Source organism: Paramisgurnus dabryanus, chromosome 9, assembly GCF_030506205.2.
Source record: "Paramisgurnus dabryanus chromosome 9, PD_genome_1.1, whole genome shotgun sequence".
Classification (NCBI taxonomy): Eukaryota; Metazoa; Chordata; class Actinopteri; order Cypriniformes; family Cobitidae; genus Paramisgurnus; species Paramisgurnus dabryanus.
Window position 1 is genome coordinate 21105282 of NC_133345.1, and position 23465 is coordinate 21128746.

The 23465-nt window shown below is 36.3% G+C and overlaps 1 protein-coding gene across 2 annotated transcripts; it reads right to left on the reverse strand.

The window, feature by feature from the left end:
* Positions 1-315: 315 nt before the first annotated feature.
* Positions 316-21492, reverse strand: alpk3a (alpha-kinase 3a). 2 transcript variants are annotated; one of them, XM_065279125.2, is made up of 15 exons: positions 21112-21492; positions 20516-20789; positions 19260-19283; positions 18719-18840; positions 18373-18490; positions 16898-18257; positions 9961-12673; positions 7961-8108; positions 5081-5208; positions 4941-4976; positions 4582-4856; positions 4087-4175; positions 1826-2043; positions 1681-1729; positions 316-1599 (listed from the first exon to the last, which is right to left on the reverse strand). In XM_065279125.2, the coding sequence occupies exons 2-15, from the start codon at positions 20650-20652 to the stop codon at positions 1254-1256; spliced, it is 5763 nt and encodes a 1920-aa protein (XP_065135197.2). In that variant the 5' UTR covers positions 20653-20789; positions 21112-21492; the 3' UTR covers positions 316-1253. The 2 variants fall into 2 exon arrangements, with proteins under 2 accessions (XP_065135197.2, XP_065135198.2); XM_065279126.2 differs by lacking the exon at positions 19260-19283 and having other exon boundaries at positions 21112-21491.
* Positions 21493-23465: the final 1973 nt, after the last annotated feature.

Below are 23465 nucleotides of genomic sequence, written 5' to 3' on the forward strand. Positions count from 1 at the left end.
TTTCACAAGCAGTGTCACAAATTAAATTATTAAAATGTCATAGAAGGTTCTACAGCTTTTGCTATTTACATGTTTATTTTACAAAACCAAAAGCCACAACACAACAAAAATAGGTAAAACAGTACTTACAAGTACTTTAAAAAATATCACAGTGTGCCCCGACCTTATCATTATGAACCACTATCATCATTGACCATTATCTGTGCTAACCCTTCACATGAAATACATCTAATAAACTACATTCAGACATTTGATCAATTTTGCAATCACCATAAGCAACAGCCACTAAAATGATCATTTCGTGTTGAAATCGGGTAAAGGTTTAGGCAGTCAACATTTATTGACTTTTGCGATATTTCGTCAAAACCAAAAAGAAAGACTTCTTTGTCATTTTCCAAACCTTGGTATTTTGGTAAACACTGTAAGCATTAAAAGTTTACAAATATATATAAGTTTTAAATATATGTGTGCCTATATGTAAATGTGCAGGGTTATAAAGATTGATGACACGTGAGGTCTGTGGGGTCAGTAAATGACTTTACTGTGACCATAAAGCTCAACTATCCTTCAAAACAAATCTGTATTGCTCATAAGTTAGTCCGTGTATAAATAACCAAGTGTGGTGAGCCGGTGTTACAGACTGTAAAGCATGAACTTTCACACAGCAACTGTATAGCCCAACCCATAAATGCAGAAAAATCTACCGTAAAAAGTGTATCAGTGATAGCTACTAAAAAGCAGCATTTCAGCACAGCCGAGACATCACGGATGTTTGAGGAATCCTTAAAGAGTCCATCCTCCTCAGTCATATAAATCTGACATAGAAGCATTGAAATAAACCATAACAAAGTTCCAGAGTCTTTCTGAAATCACTCAACTATTCGTCCATCTGTAGACAGTCCTGGTTTTAAGTTGTTTCCCCAGCGATGGTCTTGAAGGGGGATCATCTCAATTCAGCTCTTAAAAGTAAAGTAATGGTCTCTAGAGGTATCTGTGGTGAATATTCACAGTAATTTCCAAACACCTCTAGTCATTCACCACTTTACTCTCTATATAAAGTCTTTCCTTCTTCTAGCTTCCTTAAGCTGTTGCATTTTATAGTCACTATGTGCAAAGACTATGATCATAATTTTCAGTCATAGCTTTTCAAGCCAGTCGGAATCTCTTTTCTTCTGTACAACATTAGCTATCGATAATAGTATAGTATAGGCTCCACACTTAAAATATGCCCTAGCTTGCCTCCCTCTCTCTCTCTACCTCATCTTAACAGGTTTTGGGACCTCTACTGCTTTGTGTTTGACAGCGGGTGAGCTCTCCCCTGATTCACCTGTCTTTTTAGCCACTTTAGGGCTCGAGTTGCCTTTTCTGGTGGACTGCGGGCTATTGTTTCCTTTCTTCTGTAGCTGGGGACTAGATGAGCTTGACCCGCCTCTTCGGGCCAGTAGAGGGCTCCTGGAGGTCTTTATTTTAGGTTGCTGTAAAGAGTCTGTGGGCTTCAGGGGTCTAAGACCCAGCAAACCACAGTAGTAGTTACACTGATGTTGAGTAATGAACTGCTCCATTATCTTTGGAGACGCCTTATCTGTGAGTCCTTGATACCTGCAGCATAGATGGCAATGTTAGTCTCCACAAAACAAATGATGGGGAGATAAAAATGAGCATCTTATTATGTATACCAACCCTTTAGACTTTGTAGCAATGGCGATACTTGTGATCTTCGCATCGACACCTAAAATATACAAGAGTTTATTTTTTATTTCATTATGGACACCTATGATACTTACATTACCAAAGTGATTTATTAGGTAATAAGCATATTTTTTACCTTCAAGTCGGGTAACAAGGAGGTTTCCATTGGTCCATTGATGGATCCAGTGCTGGAAAGTGCAGCACTTCTGCTCCACCTCAGAGGTGCCTCTAGTGATAAATCTTTCAGTGCCGTCCATCAAACAGTATTTCAAATATTCGCCTTTCAAATCAGCCTCCACCGTAGCATATGGGATTGTGTTGGCTGGCCGATACATTAGATGAAGGGGGATCACTCTGTGTTGATTCAGGGAGCAAAGATGACTGAAATTAGTCACATCATTATTACGCTGTCTCATATTTGGAATAATAGGCAAGCATAATATCTGACTGATCTATATAAATGACTGGATTGCGCATAGAATCTAAATTCACATGGTTTATAGTGTATCATTCACACAAGAAAATTTTTTATAGGATATGTTTATGTAAATTAATTGTTACTTCTGATGTTATTTACAATGTTTATGTTTTACTCGGGCAGGATAAGTGATTCATAGAAAACGTTGAGGTGAGTTTGTCTGCTGCATTCTGTTGTAATGACCCAGGTGAAAATAATGTTTTATGACATTAGAGCATACACGGTCAACGTTATTTTACTGAATAAGTTGTAAGTAAAGAAGATCTATATTCTATGGATTTTTATAAGCATAACTGCATCAAAATTGGGGGTTGTTTTTATATTGCTGAATCAAATGTCAAAATATATACATATACAATATTGTATAACATTATATAATTACAAAACCAGCAAATATTTACATGCACATGCAGCACTTAAAGAATTATTATTTATTTTGATTTCAGAATAAGGACGTTTGTCATAATAATATATTTGCTACGTTCTGTCCCCTGATTTGATATGTTTGTTATTGTAATGAAATTGAATGTATAGTAATATAGGTGTTAAAATGCACCACTTTAAATAAATAACTATGTCCATGCTTAGAACCTGGGTGATTCTTGCAAAATTACACTTATGAGGTGTCATGAAACATTTTGATAAAAAAATGAAATGCAAAGTAAGAGTATCAAAATAAGAAGCATACAGTTACAAATAGGGATGCACCGATACCGATACTGGTATCGGGTATCGGCCTCGATACCACATTTTCTAAAGTACTCGTACTCGTTAAAAGTCCCCCGATACCTGGAATCAATACCACGGTCTGAGAAATGTCTATGTTTGAGCGGCGTGTAAGGGGTTAATGCCTCGTGTTGTCCAAAGAGGCAGAGTTTACAACAAACTGGAAAACTAGTCCTTTGTTTTTTTGTTAAATTATATGACTTAAGCTGTTACCTGTAAATTTAAATCATGTTTTTTTATTAAGTACTCGGTATCGGTATCGGCAAGTACTGAAATGCAAGTACTCGTACTCGTATTCCAAAAAAGTGGTATCGGTGCATCACTAGTTACAAACATCTCTTCATGTACTATTTTGCACAGGATTTCAAATGACATCATACAAACCAATTGTGTTTTTTTTTCGCATTTAAGGGGAAAATTTTCATTACCGCAATGACTGGATTTGGGTTCTTTGACATGGAAATATTTATAATTAAATAATCTAAAAATAAAAAGCTTCAGTGCATGTTATATTATAAACATTTACAGTAAAGAAACAGGTGGTCTTTGGTGATCATTGGTAAATGTAGAGACAATAATAAGGAATATAAATGTGTCCAAGAAAAATGTTCTCATACTCCGCAACAATTTTCAATCATTGTTTAAGCCCTCAAGGAACTAACATTTAAAAAACAATTGTTGGAAGGGACATAATTGACTGTGACACTCAAGATGGCTACCAGGTAAGCAGTTTTTATTTTTTCTATTGTTTATCATAATACCTAGACAACCTTTTTAGTTCTCATTACCGAAACATGAGTTCGTAAATGCATTTATTTAATGTAATATCATGTTGCGATAATGAAAATTTTTGATAATGATAATCTAAAAAAATGTATTTAAAATATGTTTTAAATCCTCTAAAAATAATGGTTATAGTAAGTTCAGACCTTAATCTTATATGTGCAAAAAAAATTGGCTTCAAGGGTTTTTTAAAAATTCTGATGCTGAACTCGGATTGTGTGAGAATGGACACTGGATTTCGTGAGAATACAGGGACACATTTAAAGTACTGGTAAAGTACTGTTTTATCGTAAAAAATCTGATAACGTCATGCACAATCCAGACTTTTATGTAGATTAGTGTATCTGACCTATAATAACATCTATATGATAAAGACGATACTTATGATTTAAGTGTATTTTGTGACCTACTCTAATGCGAAACCAAAGTTCTCGATCACTCGGGCCTCCGCAGCAAAGATTTTGCAGTATTCCCGAACAGTATTCTGGATTTTACATTCCTGGGGGTGTAAGAAAAGATAATGATTTGAAAGCAGTATGTTGTTTGTTATCATTTAGGCAGACCAGGTTACTTGTATTCTTTTCTATGTTGCAAAAATAGATAATTTACAATGCCAAGCAAAAAAAAAGGAACATAAAAACACTAGTATTGTAAGGTAGTCAATATAAGCTGTATAATGTTGTATCCATATAGTACAGTATTGCAGTATAAATCACTATTCAGTTCACTTGCATGGAAAACAGAAGCTCTGCTTAATTTTTTTAACTTGTTTCATGAAAGAAAGAAAATAATACTAGATGAGAAAATCATAATATTTAACTTTTTTTTGTGGTGAAAACATTCAGATCCATTGTTAATAGAGACGCTTGTGTATAATGTACAATGTAATGCAGTGAGACTCCAACCTGTTTTGTGATCTCTAGATTTTTCTCAGCCAGGTTGCCCTCTTCCTTCGCCCCATATGCAATTGGATTTTTTACTTTAGTGATGCATGTGCTGCCTGACTCGAAGACAGGGTTCAAACCATAGATGGCCTTCACCCTGCAGGTCTTGTGTACACAGCCCTCTCCAATCTGAACCTCCTCTGTCATAATGCGTCCGAAAAGTTTCTCGCCCCAGTAACCTGAGTCTGCAAGGCCTTTGGTGAACATCATAGGTGTCATCTCAATCTCTTCTCCCACTGATAACAAAGCACATAGAAAAATCAACTTGAGGCAAATAACACTTGATGTGTAATTTAAAGGAATAACTGGACTTGTTTTACCTTCTAGATCATCCCTTAAGAAAAATTCTGCCAGTACTGCCAATGAAAAAACAATGAATTTAAAAACAATAAAACCTCAGCTGAACACATTTTAATTCAGGAATTTTTTTTGGTTAATCAACAGATTAATTTTGATTTACTGTCTGCACTGAGCAGGTAATCAGTGACGTCTGTCCCGTATTCATTCTTGATTGAGCAGCCATACACTCCACAGTCTCTGCTGGACACCTGGACTAAGGCCAGTGCCACTTGACTCTCATCTCCAGCACTACGAAAGAGACATATTAACATGAGAATGCTTAAAGAACAGTTCATGAATGCACAAGACAGGAAAAGGAACAATTTATCTATACATGGATGCAGGGGCGTCAGTTTGTGTTGAAAAGTGGTGGGGACAAAAGATCAGATGAAAAAACATTACAGCAGGACGGGAAAAATATTGAATAACGGCGCATCAAAAATGGGCATAGTGTAGGCCAGTCAACAACACAAAAATACTCAGCATAAAACCCTCAACAATGTCGACTGCACATTTAACAGTCCCTACAACACCAGCTCAACCGAACAGAGCCAAAGCACCATGTAGAAAACAGCAGCACGTTAAGTCAGTGATTACAATGAAATTCATTATATATGTAAACGAAAACACACTATAAGCACACAACGCAACATATGTGACCCTGGACCACAAAACCAGTCGTACACTGCAAAAAATTCTTTTCAAGAAAAATGTTCTTTGTATTTTTCTCTTGTTTTCAGTAAAAATATCTAAAAATTCTTAAATTAAGATGCTTTTTCTTGATGAGCAAAATGACCTAAGAAAATAGGTCTAGTTTTTAGACCAAAAATACCAAATGTAAGTGATTTTGTACATAAAACAAGCAAAATAATCTGCCAATGGGGTAAGCAAAAAATCTTGAAAATTTTTCTTAAACACTAAATTCAAGACTAATTCAAGAAAAAATTACTTACCCCACTGGCATTTTTTTTTTTGCTTGTTTTATGCACAAAATCACTTAAATATGATATTTTTGGTCTAAAAACTAGATTTTTGCTCATCAAGAAAAAGCATCTTAAATTAAGAATTTTTAGATATTTTTACTAAAAACAAGACAAAAAATACTAAGTAAGAAAGTCAGATTTTCAAGAAAAAAATTATTAGAATTTTTGTCTTATTTTCAGTAAAAATATCTAAACATTCTTAAATTAAGATGCTTTTTCTTGATGAGCAAAATGACCTAAGAAAATAGGTCTAGTTTTTAGACCAAAAATACCAAATGTAAGTGATTTTGTACATAAAACAAGCAAAATAATATGCCAATGGGGTAAGCAAAAAATCTTGAAAATTTTTCTTAAACACTAAATTCAAGACTAATTCAAGAAAAAATTACTTACCCCACTGGCATTTTTTTTTGCTTGTTTTATGCACAAAATCACTTAAATATGATATTTTTGGTCTAAAAACTAGATTTTTGCTCATCAAGAAAAAGCATCTTAAATTAAGAATTTTTAGATTTTTTTATTAAAAACAAGACAAAAAAAATACTAAGTAAGAAAGTCAGATTTTCAAGAAAAAAAATTATTAGAATTTTTGTCTTATTTTCAGTAAAAATATCTAAAAATTCTTAAATTAAGATGCTTTTTCTTGATGAGTAAAAATATAGTTTTTAGACCAAAAATATCAAATTTAAGTGATTTTGTGCATAAAACAAGCAAAAAAAATCTGCCAATGGGGTAAGCAATTTTTTCTTGAATTTGTCTTGAATTTAGTGTTTAAGAAAAAATTCTAACTTAGTATTTTTGTCTTGTTTTTAGTAGAAATATCTAAAAATTCTTAAATCAAGATGTATTTTCTTGATGAGTAAAATGACGTAAGAAAATAAGTCTAGTTTTTAGACAAAAACTATACAATTTAAGTGAATTTGTGCTTAAAACAAGCAAAAATATCTGCCAATGGGGTGAGAAAAATTTGCTTAAATTAAGTGTTTAAGAAAAAAGAAATCTTATTTTTAGATTTTTTTCTCACCCCATTGGCAGATATTTTTGCTTGTTTTAATCACAAATTCACTTAAATTGTACATTTTTGTCTAATAACTATACTTATTTTCTCAGGTCATTTTGCATGAAAAAGCATCTTGATTTAAGAATTTTTTTTAAGTTGCACAGGTATTATTTGATTTTTCAGAAAATTTTCACCAAATGCTTTCAAAAGGTGGTGGGGACAAATCAGCCATTTCAAAAAGTGGTGGGGACATGTCCCCAGTGTAAATGACACCTATGCATGGCATGCATGCGTAAAAAGAGAACTTCTGTTAAATGTACCTTGACTATGAAGACTAACATGTTTTAATACTTTAAAACTATTACTATTACTACTAAAAACTATTTGTACTTTTTTTAAATGTCACATTAATTTAGCCAATCGCATAGGTAATCTATCTATTACGCCATAGCTTTGTGAGAGTCCTAAATGTAGTGGTATTTAAAAGTTTTCGAAAGTGGGCGTGGTTTCAGCGACGAAAGCGGTTACGCCCCCTGCGTTTCACAACAGAGAATGCTGGTTATTTTTTCCGAATTTAATATCACGTTCACGGACTATAATTTAAATGTACTTGTACCTACCACCACATGAGGGCGGTGTGTTATAGAAACTAGCACAGATGACGCATTTGGGGGTGTATGTGTGTGTGAGTACAGCATCACTGTGCTGATACAGCACTGTGAGAAACAAATTTAGATTTTAATATGCCGTGATGGCGAAATGGAGCAGTGTTGGGTTACTGACTCTGTGTCTGGTTAGGTAAGAGCTCCACACCACAGTCACAGCTGTGGAGTTCATGGTCAAATGAGAATTGTGAATGACATGACTGCATGATGCAGCTAACAATATAGTTAATAGCTTTTCAATATTTACTGCATTTAACTTTTCATAATAACTTCTCTGCTGGTTATCCTAGTAACATCTTAGTTACTTCTTTGCACTGTGTACATGTAGATGAAGTCAGTGCTAAACAACTTACCGCCTTTCCATCTCCACAATCTCCTCTTCATCTCTGTACCACTTGATGGTGGAGTCGCTGAGAACGTTAAAAAATTGGCACCACAGCTTCAAGTGACCCGAGGCATCTGAGAAGGTCTCCCCCCTAATCTTTCGGATAACCTGAGGAGCTAAATGAAAAGGAGGTCGGGACAACTTAACAGGAACAACAAGGTACAGTAAAGTTACTTGCTCTCTAGTGTGTCTAGAAGATAACTTGTTAGGGAAGAATAAAATGCTTAAAAAAACAACCAACAATATATCCCAATGAACTGTATGATGCATTGGTATAGTGGGGGTGCAACCGAGGTGCAACCATCTGATCTCTCTGATGAAGCCAATACGGAAGTGATTTAAACTGCAATTCATTGACTGGCCACTAGAGGCTGGCTCCAAAAGGGAGTCAATTCCCATAGACCTCCATGTTAAAATGGCCAACTTAACAGTAGAAAATAATATGTTTACAGCCTGGTACAAAAATAGTTTTTGGTCTATATAGCTAAGTTTGCCCTTCATGACAACTGTGAGGGGGTTAATTTTTTTGTAACTCATCTGTTTAAATGATTTTAAGCCTTAAAGTTCTGCATAATTAAGGGCGTGGTCACTTGAGTGACGGTTGAACAGCCACTGCTGTCAATAGAGTCGAACTAGGCGGGCGTGATTTTAGCAACCAGTCACCTCAGCTTCACCCACGTCCCGCCTTTTACCCATTTTCGGATATCCGCGAGTGATGCACGGTGACCCGCGACCAAGATGGCGACGGCAGGAACCGCATACTTTAAGCTTCAAAAACGATCTTCAGAAACCTATGTGTGACGTCACGCACTACGTCCATCTTTTTGTACAGTCAATTGGTGCCATGATAAACTGCGCACTTTGCTTGCTATACTTCAATGGCTGCATCCAAAAACTCTAAATTAATGCCTTCTGAAGGCAGGAAAGCATCAAGGCATGTCCGAATCCAATGTTAGGTTTACTTCCTGACTTCTGAGATACCTCGTCCTGTCCCACAATTCTTTGTGTGTTTGCGCAAGGGGAATGTGATTGGTCGAGCCTGGTCGAGTTCAAAACAATAAAATTGCAGCCAAGAAAGCGCCTGGAGCACAAATTTAGTGCAAATAAATGTACATTTTCACTTTTTACACCTTTTAATTGGATTTCTAGCAAGAAATTTGTATTGTAGTTTTCAAATATGTGATTGATTAGTTATGACAAAGGCGCTCTTTGTTTATATTTCAAACACGCTGCATATAAGTGTGTCCGAAAGCCTCCGAAGTCATTGCCTCATGAGGCAGTGAGGCAACAAGTCAGCTGTCTAAGTTTTCGGGCCCAGCCATTGAATTATGGTGAAATGACGCTACATCCAAAAGCCAGAGGGGGCTCTCGTGCAGAAACTCAATATGCGCCACAGAAGAAGTACCATTTACACACGCAGCTCCAGGAAATGCCTATTAGCATATTTATATCACTGTTTTTCAAATCTTTTCAGGTATTTTTATGATAATAAAGAATGTGTATAATAATTATTTTTGGCAGGTGTTGCCTTTTCAAATGCATGTTATAAATGACTGAAACTCACAGTGATTTTAGAATGATAAGGACTTCCTGCTGATCAAAGAGTTGTAGTACATGAAAGAGCTGTGCATAATATCGCCTTTATGATTCAGAATCGATATCAGACACATATATCAGCATGTTGCATTTGATCGTTACACTCCTAGTGGCTGACTGAGTAACTAGCTCATATTACAGATTTTAAGATGATCTACTGGTTATCTGCATTAGGTCTTTGTTTTGAAAAAAGGTTTGAAAATCTTCTGACAACTTCCCAGACAGCAGATGACTCCAGGCTGAATCTGCAACGGAGCTGCTGACTTCGGCGTGGATCCAGTGCAGATTCGGCCAGGAGTCGTGAATAATGGTCAACAGAAACGAGGGCTATTATCAATGCATAAAAAACCATTCAAACCAATAATGTGTTACCTTTGAAAGGGTCCAGCTTCTCCTTTTCTGCTGGTTTGCTCTCTGTCTTTGCGATGTCTGCAACCTCCGTGCTCTCCTCCTTTGGTTTTGGCACCTCCAGCGTGGCCTTGCGCCGGGCAGTCAATGGTGAACGTTTTTCGGGCGGTGTTTGCTGTCCACTCTGAAGTTGCAGGAAAGCTGCCCTACGTGCCTGACTGGGTGACATATACGAGCTGTCTTTCTTACCCTGCGTGTCAGATCCTTCATCCTCAGACTTGGTTTTGGCGAGGTAGATTTTGCGGCGAGCACCAGAAGCGAGCTCCTCTGGCGTGGCAGAGGGGATTAGGGTAAGACTGTCACGTCGTTTCATCTTGGGGCTGCTCTCACAGGAAAGAGTGGACGTAGGTGTGCTCCCCCCACTCTCGTCCCCTTTTTTCTCATTTCCATCCACCGATGCAGCCGACACAGACCCCTGATTCTCCAAATTTGGGTTATTCTTTGCCATAAGTCTACGCAAACTGGCCGGACTAAGTGGAGGGAGAGTAGGTCCTACAGGGGTTGGAACTCCAAGTTTCTCAACTGAAGATTTGTCTCTCTGAAGCCTGTCAGCTTCGGGTTCTACTCTTGTGTCTTTTGGTAGAGGACTTTTGTCAGTTTCTTGACTAGTAATAATATTTTTTGTAGATATGTCAGGACTCAGTTGAGTCCTAAGCTGCTCTTTTGGCTTCTCAGAAGCAGCGACAGTGACCTGATCAGTTTCACTCTTTGAATCTTCTTTCCTTTTTAAACTGTTATCAGTGTTTGTGACAGAAATGGGAGGAATTGGATGTGGTTGATCTTTTGAGATTACTATGCCAGGAAGTGAGGCCTGGCTGAACGTTTGCACTTGTTGAGTAGTGGTTGCATTATCATCAGCACATGCTATGTTAATAATAGGGATACTGTTGTCATCCTCTCTGCCCCTCCCATTGCTGATACTTCCTTGTGTTTCTCCACTTCTCACTCTTGTATCTAGATTTTGTGGTTTAACTTCCTGTGCTCGCTCCCCTGAAGGTGCTGACAGAATGTGCCTAGTCACGCCTGAAGTCTCTGGAATAACTACAACATTGTTCGGGGCCGATTCGCTTGATGTCCTTGTTGCTTCATCTGCTGGTCTCTCACTTTCTCGAAATATCTGTGCAACCTCCTGTGTTATTGGTTGCATGACTCGCTCAGGCTCCAATTTCAAAATATCATTTCTAGGTAAATGAGTAGGTTCTTCCCGTTTGACTCTCTCTGGCAGTGTGACCTTGATTTCTGGGATAAGGGGTATGGCTCTTTTCTTTGCCACATTTTTGATGACTGTTTCCCTCGTATCAGGGAGTATTATTATTGGTTGGGTAGCCGATTGGTCCTTCTCAGCCAGACGTCTCTCAGCTTGCGCTTTATTGAGGATTTTTGGAGATCTGCTTACTTGATATGGCCTTGGTTGAATCTCTAAGACCTCAATCGCTGCCCGTCTTACATTTTTGGACATCTCAACCTCTGGAATCACGATGGATGCAGCTGGTTCTGGAACAACATTTTTACTGATCTTGACCTTATCCATTTTTTGTTTTGCATCTCTCTGTTCTTCGGGGCTAACATTCCCTTTCTTATCATTCCTTGTATCATTCCTCACCTTCTCACTGGTTTTGTCCAACGTATCTTTATCCCTTTTATTTTGTTTTTCTCCAACACTTGTATCCTGACCTGGCATGTTTTTATCCTTCTTATCTTCCTCTCTATTATAGTCATTCGCTGAAGCAGAATCAACTCCAACTTCTTTATTCTCAGTGAGACTAACATCTAGTGCTGCTACAGATTTTTCATCAGGTTTTATATCAATTTTTATTGTACTTTCAGATGAAAAAGAGACAGAATCGCCTTTTTGATCTTGTAGCAATGCTGCATTTTGAACCTTCTTATCATTTTTTGTTTCACTCACTACATCTACAGTAGAGACTGAAGTGTTTATTACAGAAGAAATATTCACTTCATTTTCTTTTGCAGTAGAAGATTTCCCTTCTGTTGCACCATCAATTTCTTTATTTATTTCTGTCAGTACACTTCCCTCTTGCGTTTTAACAACACGTTCGTCTTCCATATGTGGAATCTCTTTCTTATTTAAATTTAAGTCACACTTTTTGCTCTCTTCTGCCATTGGTTCAGCAGACTGGGACTTCTTATGCATTGTAAGGGGGACAGAATCGACAACACGTTCTTCTTCAATATGGGGAATCTCTTTCTCATTTAAATTTAAGTCACACTTTTTGCTCTCTCCTGCCATTGGTTCACCAGACTGGGGCTCATTGTGCACTGTAAGGGGAACAGAATCGACAACACGTTCTTCTTTAATATGAGGAATCTCTTTCTCATTTAAATTTAAGTCACACTTTTTGCTCTCTTCTGCCATTGGTTCAGCAGACTGGGAGTCAGTGTGCACTGTAAGGGGGACAGAGTCGACAAGCTGTGAAAGCTGAGACTCTGGCTGGCTCTCACAACACTGCATGCTTTCCAGGTCTGCCATGTTGAGGTCTGTCAAGGGGGCAGCTGTGCCTCCCTGATCCCCTAAAATATGCATTTCCTCAGCACCCTGCATGACCTCATCAACAGGATAGGTAGATTTCAGCTCTTTAGTCTCAAAAATAGGATTGGCCAAGTTTAATGAGCCAGGAACTTCATAGCTGATGGGTTTGGTATGGTCATCTGTAGCCTTGAGAAATAAACAAATGCTTGTTAAAATAGGTAACATATATGGTCCTTAAAATATTACAGTACCATACAGTAAAATGTAGGCTCTGCGCCATCTGAAATAAATTAGACTCATCACCTGTACATTAAGGCAGTGGTTCTCAAACTGGGGGTCACGAGATGGTGCCAGGGGGCCCACGTTTCATGACATTTTATAAAATACATTAATTTATCATGAATTACAGCACCACTGTACTAACCAATAGCACCACTTTGTATAATGTTATGTTTTGTTTATTAAAGTGTTAAATTTTAGAACTTTTTTGTCATAAATTTTCTTTGGGGGGCTGCAAAGGAAAGGGGGCCCGCACGCTAAAAAGTTTGAGAACCACTGCATTAAAAAGGAACAGTATGTAAGAAATTTATATCAATTAATCGTAAAATGGCCCTGATATGTCACTATAGACATTAAGAAATCATTTTCATTTCAAATACTTATATCACTGACAACAGTGGTCTGGCCAGGATATTGTCATTTAAAAAGTGGAGTTGCAGCCCTCAACTGATGTTTATGTTGTCATTTTGTGCATTGGCCACCAGTTGTGTGATTGCAGTACCAGTTTTGGCCACAATCCTACATAGTGTTCCTTTAAGGTACATCATATTTTTCATTTTTTTAAGTACTAATTAATTTTTTTATGATTAAAACTTTTTAAAGGTATAATTCACAGAAAAAAGGAAATTCTGTCATTTATAAATTAAATAATTTTTTTTTTTAAATAAAGTAATTTTTTTTTATTTTGACTAGTGATGAGTTGCTATTATATAACATGCTGCTTATAAAATAAAGTTGAATTAGTTGTACTTTGAAGTTTTTATAAACCTGTATAAATATATTTGTTCTGCTGAACACATATTAAGATATTTTGAAACAGATCTGGGGCACCATTCACTTTCTTAGCATTATTTTTTCTACTATGAAAGTCATTGGTGACAGAATAATGACAGAATGACAGGATTTTTATTTGTTGGTGAACTATTCTTTTAAATGAGGGAAATGTTAAAATGAAATTGACTCTTGATTTTAATTAATTGCAAATTAAAGAAGAAAGGGTATATGCTTTTAGTTTAAAACAGCATACTGTAAAGAGTACAACCTTGTGTTACTTTCTGAGTAAGTAAGAGAAAAACAACATTATATTTATGACCTGTCACAACACGTCTGCATGACTAGTGTTATTTGATACGACACATACCATAAAACCACAATAATAATGTGTAAAAAAAACATGAATTTCATCTTGATAAAATTTTCATCATACCGATGATCATTTTTTAAAATCTCGTTGACATTATATGGCAGACGCTTTAATCCAAAGTGAGTCACAGTGCATTCAAGGTACACATTTCATCAGTATGTGTGTTCTCTGGGAATCAAACTCACAACCTTTGCACTGCTAAAGCTGTGGAGCTAAAGGAACTTTTAATATAAAGCAATTCAATTCCAGTATTGAACAATGTTCAACTGCACTCACTGTAAATTAAATCAAATTTTCAATTTGTGACATACAGTAAAGTGTCTTTTTATGCAAAGTTGAATGAGAAGTTCCTCTGTTGTGATTCAACACAGAGTTCAGATGAAATGAGGGTTCCTCTTACAGAAATACCACAACACACAGCTAACATTAACTTCCCACGAGACGTTAAGTTGCACTTCCGCTTTACAATGAAAAAACAGCTGAATGTGTGGTGTTCCACGCGTCACCTGCATGCCACCGCACTGTAGACACATGAATGAATTAAAGGGGAATACCATAAATACAAAGCTTCGTCATGCTGACTTAAAATCACGATTTCATAATTAGCAGTTAGCCGTGTCAGGTTCAAAAGGGTGATGCAATCGCAACATGCCTTCCTGACCACCTCATTTCTGTCTAATCTTGAGCTGCGGCAAAACCATGTGAGAGCTAACAGAAGCCCTGCCAAGTGCACATTCGTACCAAGACACAAACTTAACCGCTATAGTTTTGGCACAGGTTGATTTTAAGAATAATTAGAGAGTACAGGAGTGTTCAAGGGTTTATTTAAACAAAACCTAAGAAAGCTTAAGCCAAAGTGAACAACTACACTGGAAAAACGTACAAAAAAATAAATGCAACCTATTAAGCACTTGACAAACAGGAACTAAAGTTCACCCAACTCGAAAGATTACATTAAAAGCACAAGTCTGAATAAATGTTTACCTAATGAATAACAGAACAAAATGTTTTTGTTGGCGGAACACAAATAGGCTTATTATATTATATATACACTTAAAGGAGACCAAAACACTGGTAAAGTAACTGCAAGTAACAAGCATTTTGTGTTTCTGCATGTTTCTGCATTATTAAATTTTTTTGAACAAACAAACCTCCTCATGGTGACAACCAACAAACGTCATTCATTAAAAAATAACAGATAACTAACAAAGACAGCAACAACAAAATCATCATCTTTTTCAATAATATTAACCACCCAATGCAACATGACGCAATGCTTGCTGCAAACTTATAAACCCTTGTTTAATTTTGAATTGTTTAGATTACTCAATTGAGCAAACTTTCTGAGACATTTTGGATGAAAAATTAAGTATCCAGTCAAAAAAATAAAACATGTTGAGGCGGGCCAATTTTATTTAATTGACTCCTTCTACTAAAAAGTTACTTATTATGCTTGTTCCGGAGAACATTTTTAATTTTGATTTTTTTACAGTTTAGATAATGTATCTTGGTGATTTATTAGGTCTATCAAGCACACAAAGATTAAAGTATCATGTGCTCTGGAATAATGCATATGAGCTGGCCAGAGAGCTCTCTTTGTAAGGTATGGCTTCCCTGAGCACAGATTAGAAACAGGTTATTTTAAGATTCAAAGAACCAAAGAATCCAGATAATGTAAAGAGGTTTTGTCTCAGTGTATAAACATGTAAGAAATAGTCATTGGCTTAGACATGTAAATGTAAACAGACCTAATATTACATTTAAAACACGTGAAATGGGTTTTAAATGCAATGTCATTTGAATACTAGCAAAGTCTAGACAGCTACTAGATAAGCTAAGTTCACGTCTTGAAAAACTCAAACAAAACTGCTTTTGGAACTACACTTGCTTGATCATGAATTGGGCCCAAGGAACACACATGTTGTCTTAAAGAATATTTACCACATCAATCTACTGCATGCTGTTGTTTTTGAGTATTGCTGACGCACTGAAACCCATTCTCTCTACGCTTTCTAGATAAGCAAAAATCCAGTGTGACTCACGTGTTTGATGATTTTAAGGGGTAGCGAGGCAGAGGCAGAGCACAAAAGGACTTTTCAGTGTGAGCTTTCATGGTTTTACTCAAGCAGTGTGGGTCCAAAAAAATCTTTGCCGCCTTAAAATTTTTCGTTGAATCAACTCAGAAGTCATTTTAACTTACTTTTATTTATCTTGACTAGAGATGAGTTGTTATAACTTATAAAATATAGTTGAAAGAAGTCAACTTCATTGTAGCAACACATCTCTTGTCAAAAAAAAGAATATGAAGTTGAGTTAATTCAACAAAAAAATGTAAGGCAGCAAATAATCTTTTACAGCAGGTAATCAATAATTGAATAAAGCATTTGTGGCATTGACCATGTTAACTCGTCTGTACATAATAAATTGCTCTTTGGAATTGTTTGTTTGCTTCTATGCCATGCCAACTTCACTGACTTCACTGATCAATGTAAAAAACTAAAACATCTAAAAACCTAAATATTAAGCTTTGGCAAAATAAAACAATATGCTCCACTGACTAGAAATTATACAATTCTAGTCAGTTTATCAAGTTATTTCTTAAACTAAGAAATTATAAAATTCATTTGAACTTGCAGCTCACTCAAATTTCTATGATAATATTTTTTGTAATAAAAAGTCAAATCATATTTCACAACAATGTGGTTGCACTATCGCTTATAAAACAGTCTATGATCTCAATGACGCAACCCTTTAATGCTAACAACAGAAGGACATGAAACATGATTATCTCAAAGCTGCCCACTGTGTTCTCTTAAGTATAGTTAGTTTCATCATCTTGGTTACAGACTGGTGTCATTAAACCCAAGTCTTGTCACACAAATGTACTCTCTATAAATAGCTCCCACATGCTGTGTTACTAGTAAGAAGAGGAAGTTCTGCTTTACAGACAGACAAAATCAACAGGTCGTGAAGTGGCATGAACTCACCCCGATCACAGGCGAATGGGAAATCTGGGGGACTTCCTTTAGATCTTTTTTCTCCTCAGCTCTCCTTGGCATCTCTGGTTCCTCCAGAGAAAGCGTAGTATCAATGCTCTCGATATTTCTGTCATGACTGTGAGATGTATTTTCAGGTTTGTGTGCATTAAATTTAGAAGTGTGTTCAACTGAACTAGAGTTTAAGGCCTTATTGGAGGTTGCTGGATCTTGTGTTTGCTGTGGAGGTTCTTGTTTCACTTCTAAATCCACCTGGTGAGATGGTTCCTTTACCAGCTTTGGTACATCCTGTTCAGAGGCCACACTGGGTACCAAAGTTTTAGTGTCTGGTTCTTGTTTAGTGATGGTTGTTTCTTTTTCCACATTCACTCCACTAGTTTTTCGTGTGGCTTCGGCTGTTTCAGTAGACTTCTTACTTTTGCCAAAGAATATGTCCTTTAAGGAGTGAAAAACTGATGTTATTGCTGATTTGTGTTGATGATCTGGCTCTTTATTCAGTGCTGCCTTGGCTGCGGATATGGACAGAGCTTTTTGTTCCTGCTCAATTTGCTTAATTCGCTCTCGTTCTCTCTCGCGCTCCTTACGGTACTCTACTTCTTTCGATCGCTCTCTTTCCTCTTCTTTTAATCTTTCTCGTTTTTTCTCCAACTCTTTCTCTTGTTCTTTTTGAAGAGCATTGACGTCCACCTCCATGATCTCCTCCGGCTGCTCATCAGACTGCGACTGTGACTGCACAGACTCGGTTAAGTATTTCGCTAAACTCTTTCCTTCATAACCATCTTGTTTTCTGATGCCCTCAGCGGTTTGAATGATATCAGGCTCATTAAATCCATTGGCAATGCGCATTTTCTTTTCCCCTAGCTTTTCTTTGGCAGACTGCTGTACGGTTACAACCTCTTCTGTATCGCATATATGGTTACGTTTCTCATCACCGTTCTCCATTGACAGCTCTGTGGTTCCTAAAGAAGCTTGGACTGTAATATCTTCAGACTTATCATCTATGATTGAAGGTTGCTCTTCAGCGTTTATCTCTTGCGAGGGCACGTTCTCCTCTCCGTGGGTTACAGAAGCGCTCAAGGGTTCATTTTCAGCAGGGGACCTACGCTTCCTCATTAAGCGTTCCTGGTTGCTCACATTCAACTGTTCCTTCTGGATGTTCTCCTTACCCCGGAGTCGACTTTCTTCTAGGTCGCGCCGCTTTTTCTCCGCCTTCTGTTTCAGCTTGGCAAAGAACCTTTGGTGGATCATGAACTCGCTCATGGTGCCCACCTCCAGCACCCCAGAACAGGAGACGATGCCTTTGCTGTTCCTCGCTGAGGCCTGATAAATAGCTGCATCTTCCTCTGTACAACTAAGAAATGAGACAAAAGTACAGTAGATAACTGCTAAAACTATTTATTGTTATTTAAATGTATGCAGTAAGTACAGATACATTTCAGAATTTAGAAAGAAACTTGTAAATGTACTTGTAGATGTGAAGTGTGTGATTTTTTCCATTGCGAAATATTTCATATTTGGGAAGACCACAGTATCGATCTAATTCCATGTCATCTTTGTACCAAGTCAGCTCAGGAGCCGGGTAACCTGTAGGTGAAGCGCATAGTTTAAAAAAATACTGAAATATGATTCGGACAGTTAGCCTTCATTAAATGTGTGAGTTATAAAATGCACCATTAGACTTTATACACCAAACACAAACTATAAAACAAATTTTCACAATAAAAAACAATAAAAGGATTATTTATCTGCTTTTGCAGCGTGTCTGGTTATTCCACACATAATCATAAGAGAAATAATCTTTTAGTAACTTACCTGTGACAACACAACTGAATTTGACATTGCAGGTTTCTGACACTGCTTTGGATTTTATGGTGGTCTCAAAACATGGCTGGGTCTCCTCAGTCAACTGGGCCATGACGGTACATAATGTACTCCTATGAAGGGAAATACAAATGTGTGAACTTCGTTGCAGAACATAAATCAATAAAATCAATCAAGTTTATTAGAGGAAAAGATTAATTAGTCAAGAGCAGAGAGTACAGATACAGTATGTAAATATATGACAGATAAGACTGGAAGGAAGGGCTGCAAAGTTAATTAACTGGTTTGCAAAGGATATTATTTCTCAGGTTGATATCATATAAAGGTTTGCTTTCCAAAATTTCTAGGGTAAAATATCTGGTGGTTATTTGGGTGGGTGCAGGGGATGGGTTGATGAGAAAGAGAGAGTAAACACAACATTCTTATCAAACTGCAGTCAAATTCTGAGGAAAAAAACAGGAAAAAGGGAAATAGAAAATGTTATTTAAAGTTTAGTTAGTTTAGGATTGACCTTTTGGGAAGCTTTTATTACCTCGACGGCCTGTAGTTTGAATACCTGTAAGTTGAAAAGCTATTTAGAAAGAGGCAAATGAAGGAACACTCAAAAAGTCAGAAAATAATTTGGGGACAATAGCCAAGAAAGTTTTGAAGCATGTCTACTAATGTCATATAATATAGGCTATATGTTATTGACCAATGGTGAGAAAGGTGTGGTTTCTTTTGGCATAAAAAAGTAATTGCCCAAACACAACATGACCAATGTGATAACCACAGTTTTGTTGCATTATAATATTTCAGTAAAAACCATAAAATGTATAAAAATAATCCTTCAAAGTGTTATGTGATTGATACCAGAGGTATACTTAAGTATTTAAGTTACATTTTCCAAGCATCTGTGCTTTTTCAGAGTGTTTGTCTTTGGGAAAAAATTACTTTTCTTTACTAAAAAATTTTCAATCATACTGTGTATTCATTATATATTGCATATTAAAATTGATTTAATGCCTAATTACATAAAAATTGTGTACTTTTACTTTCTTGAGTAAAAGTAAGATTTTTTTTACTTAGGTAAAAGTAAAAAAAAATTACTATATGTTTTATGTACTTAAATATTAAATATAAACCAAAAACTTGAAATTATGAAATATAGTGGAGTAAAAATTATGATAATATGTTTTGGAATGTATGTTTTCCAAAGAAAAACACTAATAAAATACGAATAATTGAAAATGTACCTTTATGTAGAAAGTAAAAATACTTACTATACAACTCTGATTGATACTGATCATGAAGTCGTGCTAAATTTCCCTAAATAATAACATGTACAAGCAAATACTGTATGTGACCCTGTCTGTGAAATACAGGCTCAAGTCTCATAATGTAATTTTGAGATTTGTACCATTAAAGTTTCATTTCAACATTTTATTTGACTAGTGTTTTATTCTTTAACTTACTAAGTTAGTATCAAAGATATCAAGGTTGTATTTTCACAGAATATTGTTTTTACATTTCGTAGGATAATTGGAAAACAGTAAATCACAAAAAATGACTTTCACAGACTGGTTCACATATGAGATAAATCATAGTATGTTTTCATTACTTTCTAAGCACTTCTATTTCAATCAATTTATATATTCTTTGTGGGTATTACTTTTTATTTATAATCAGATTTTCCAGGTTTTCTAAAAGTCGAAAGACAGTATAGATACTAGGCAACATCCAAACTGGAGACATAAAGGATTATTAATCAAATCTAAAGCTAAATCAAACTAAACAAATGGTTTATACCTGTTTTCAGGCCTGACATTGGAAAGGTAATTGCGACCGTCAGACCACCCGCTTGATGCTGGGACATCCTCCCCATTTTGGCTGCCCAATCTCCCATTTGCTGAGAAAGAGCGAGTCATTGGCCTTCTGGATGTCATTGTCCAAAAAAACTAACTTCAACAGTCCAAAAACACCCCAAATTTTCTAAGTGGGGTTTCTGTAGAATAAAATAAGGGTCTGGCTCTGAACTTTTAGAACCAAAATGAAGAGCTCCACTTCGATACTGACTGGGGAGCTACCGAAAGGAAAAAGACAAATCAATTCAATTCCAAACAGAAATGCAAACATTTGAAAATACGAATAAGTAGTATAACTAGTAAAATGTGAAATCGTATTTGCAAAAATTACAAAACATTTAGAAAGATCTGTTTAGGAAATACTAGTCTCAACAAGCAGACCATTTGAACAGGGAGGTTATAAATAGGATCTGCTGTTTGTTACTTTAACTTGGGTCACACGCAGTTACTTCTCTTCGATTTCCAACCAATTTATATTTCAATTCTAACACTGCATTACTTGACACAAATATATAACAGAAAAACAATGAACAAACTCACCATTCGTATGCCTTTTGCCTGTTCTTTGGAGCCTGCTGTCCCACTACCACCAGATCTGTCAATCACAGCAGAGCATGTGTTGCCAGCAGGGCCCTATTTATAGCAGGCCCACAAATAGGCGCAAGAGCACATCACATTTTCCGAAACTAGCCATTGCTCTGAAGCCACTTGTAAGCAGTGTCCGAGAAAAAAAACAGGATTCAGTTCCAATCACTGATCGCACGGTTAATTAGTCCTTATCTATTTTAATTCTCTGATCATACTCACTAAAGATATATAAACACACAGATGGCCAAGAATATGAAGTCAGATACATCCAGTCTAGTGCAAAAACAAAGATGGTATTCACTGGCCCTTGTTGACAGATCTCTAGCCAAACTTAAAGCATGGCCCAGGTTTGTTTAGGACAGCCCACTCTGCGTCAGCGGTGCTTGAACCATATGGCCTGAACAGCCTCCCCACAAGTCAACATTTTTTCCCACCACCAGTCATATGTCATTGCATCATTTTCCAATCATAAAAGGGCTCAGATTTCACGATGTGAAGACACCACAACATGTCATTCAAACAGAACATGTTCACAAATAATAACAACAATAATTCATACATTATTTATTAAGCTCTTACCTTATTGTTTATATAGAACACTATTTTAAAGTAAACCATTTGAAAATAACATGAAGTCAAGAAGTCACAGTTTAATTATTTATATGATTAATTTTATTGCTAAAAAAGTAAGATGATTAACTATGAGCCAAACCAATGCTAGTGGTTGCCCCTAAACCAGAAAAAAAAACTTAATATAGCCTTAACCAAATAAACAGTATCATTATTGCTCTAAAAGTATTGTGCAGTTGTGGTAAGGTCCAATCTTCACCTCCCCTAAAGTGTCCTAAAGCTGAAAATACTGCCTTTTTTGAGGATGCATTCCAATGTAAGATGTACCCTTTATTGCTTTTGATATCCCACAATCCACCACCCCTTACGAAAACGAACCATGGTTTTATTGTGGTAAAAGTGTAGTAACCATGTTTTTTGTGAAATTATTACTACAGTATCAGCAAAACCATGGTTTTACTACACTAACCATGGTTTAATGTTTTTTTTTTTTTTTAAACATGTTTCTTGTGGTTACCATGGTTAATTTTCGTAAGGGACAGCATGTTAAATGGATAGTTCACCCAAAACTTTGTCTTTATTTACTCACACTCATCAGAAAGGTCACGTTCTTTCTGATCCCGTTTTTAAACCCTAGTTAGTGTGTAATTTTGCTATAATAGCATAAATAATACCTGTAAAATGATAAAGCTCAAAGTTCACTACCAGGCTATATATTTTCTTTAACATAATTCGCCTTTCAAAGCCAGCGGCCGGTTTGGACTACAGCCCTCTACTCCCTTTAATGACTTATGTCATGACTTTAATGATTTAATGACGTCACTAGAACAGTTTTTTACTAAAATCCGCCCACAGCAATACGTCAGTCGCAGAACTAGTGATGCAAAGTCCGATTCATTTCCGTGAACCGGTTCTTTTTTGGACAGTTTGGCTCATTGAACAATTAAAAAAGCAGATTCACCGGTTCCTGATCTCATCAAGAAATGACATCACTATGCATTTATTTTCTAACTACTTGTTAGAAAATCAATGAAAACATTCAAATAAAGTCGTTTGTGTCAACACATTAAAACATTCAAATAAAAAGTTGTTTTTGTGAAGGCATAGCTGATTTATTGCCTTTCATTCACAAGTTAGTAATGTTTGTGGTCACATTCAATCGCGGATCATAAATGCCAGATACAACTGTCCAGTTTTGACTAGCCTAAAACTTGGATAATTGCGGATGTGTTCTACATATCAAGTATAAAGAATAAATAAACGTATCTTTTGAAATCATTGGTTTTCCTTAAACAACTAAAATATGATTTGCATGCACAATAAATCGTACTAAAACTAAAGCATTTTAATAAAACAAGCATATCAAGAAACTAATAAAACAACAAGAAACTTCGCACATCAGGCTCGTTTAAATCCTCGGTGATACACACGCAGTGTTAGCAACTCATTTGTCAGAATCATCGGCAATCCTCGCATCGGCAATCATCGTCAAACTTCGAAAGTTGGTTGAACCCTATGGGTTGAACCGGCTCATTCGGTTCTTTTTGAATCCGTCGTGCTATTTCGACTGGGCGTCCTGCGTCATCAACCCGGAACCTATGCCCGAAACTAAAGTTCGATTCAGTTCGATTTGTGCAGAACCTAACATCACTAATCAGAACTCAGTATGTATTTCTGAAGGAGGGACTTTATAGAACAAGGAAGACATAAACCCGTTTTGAGGACTGTATATTGAT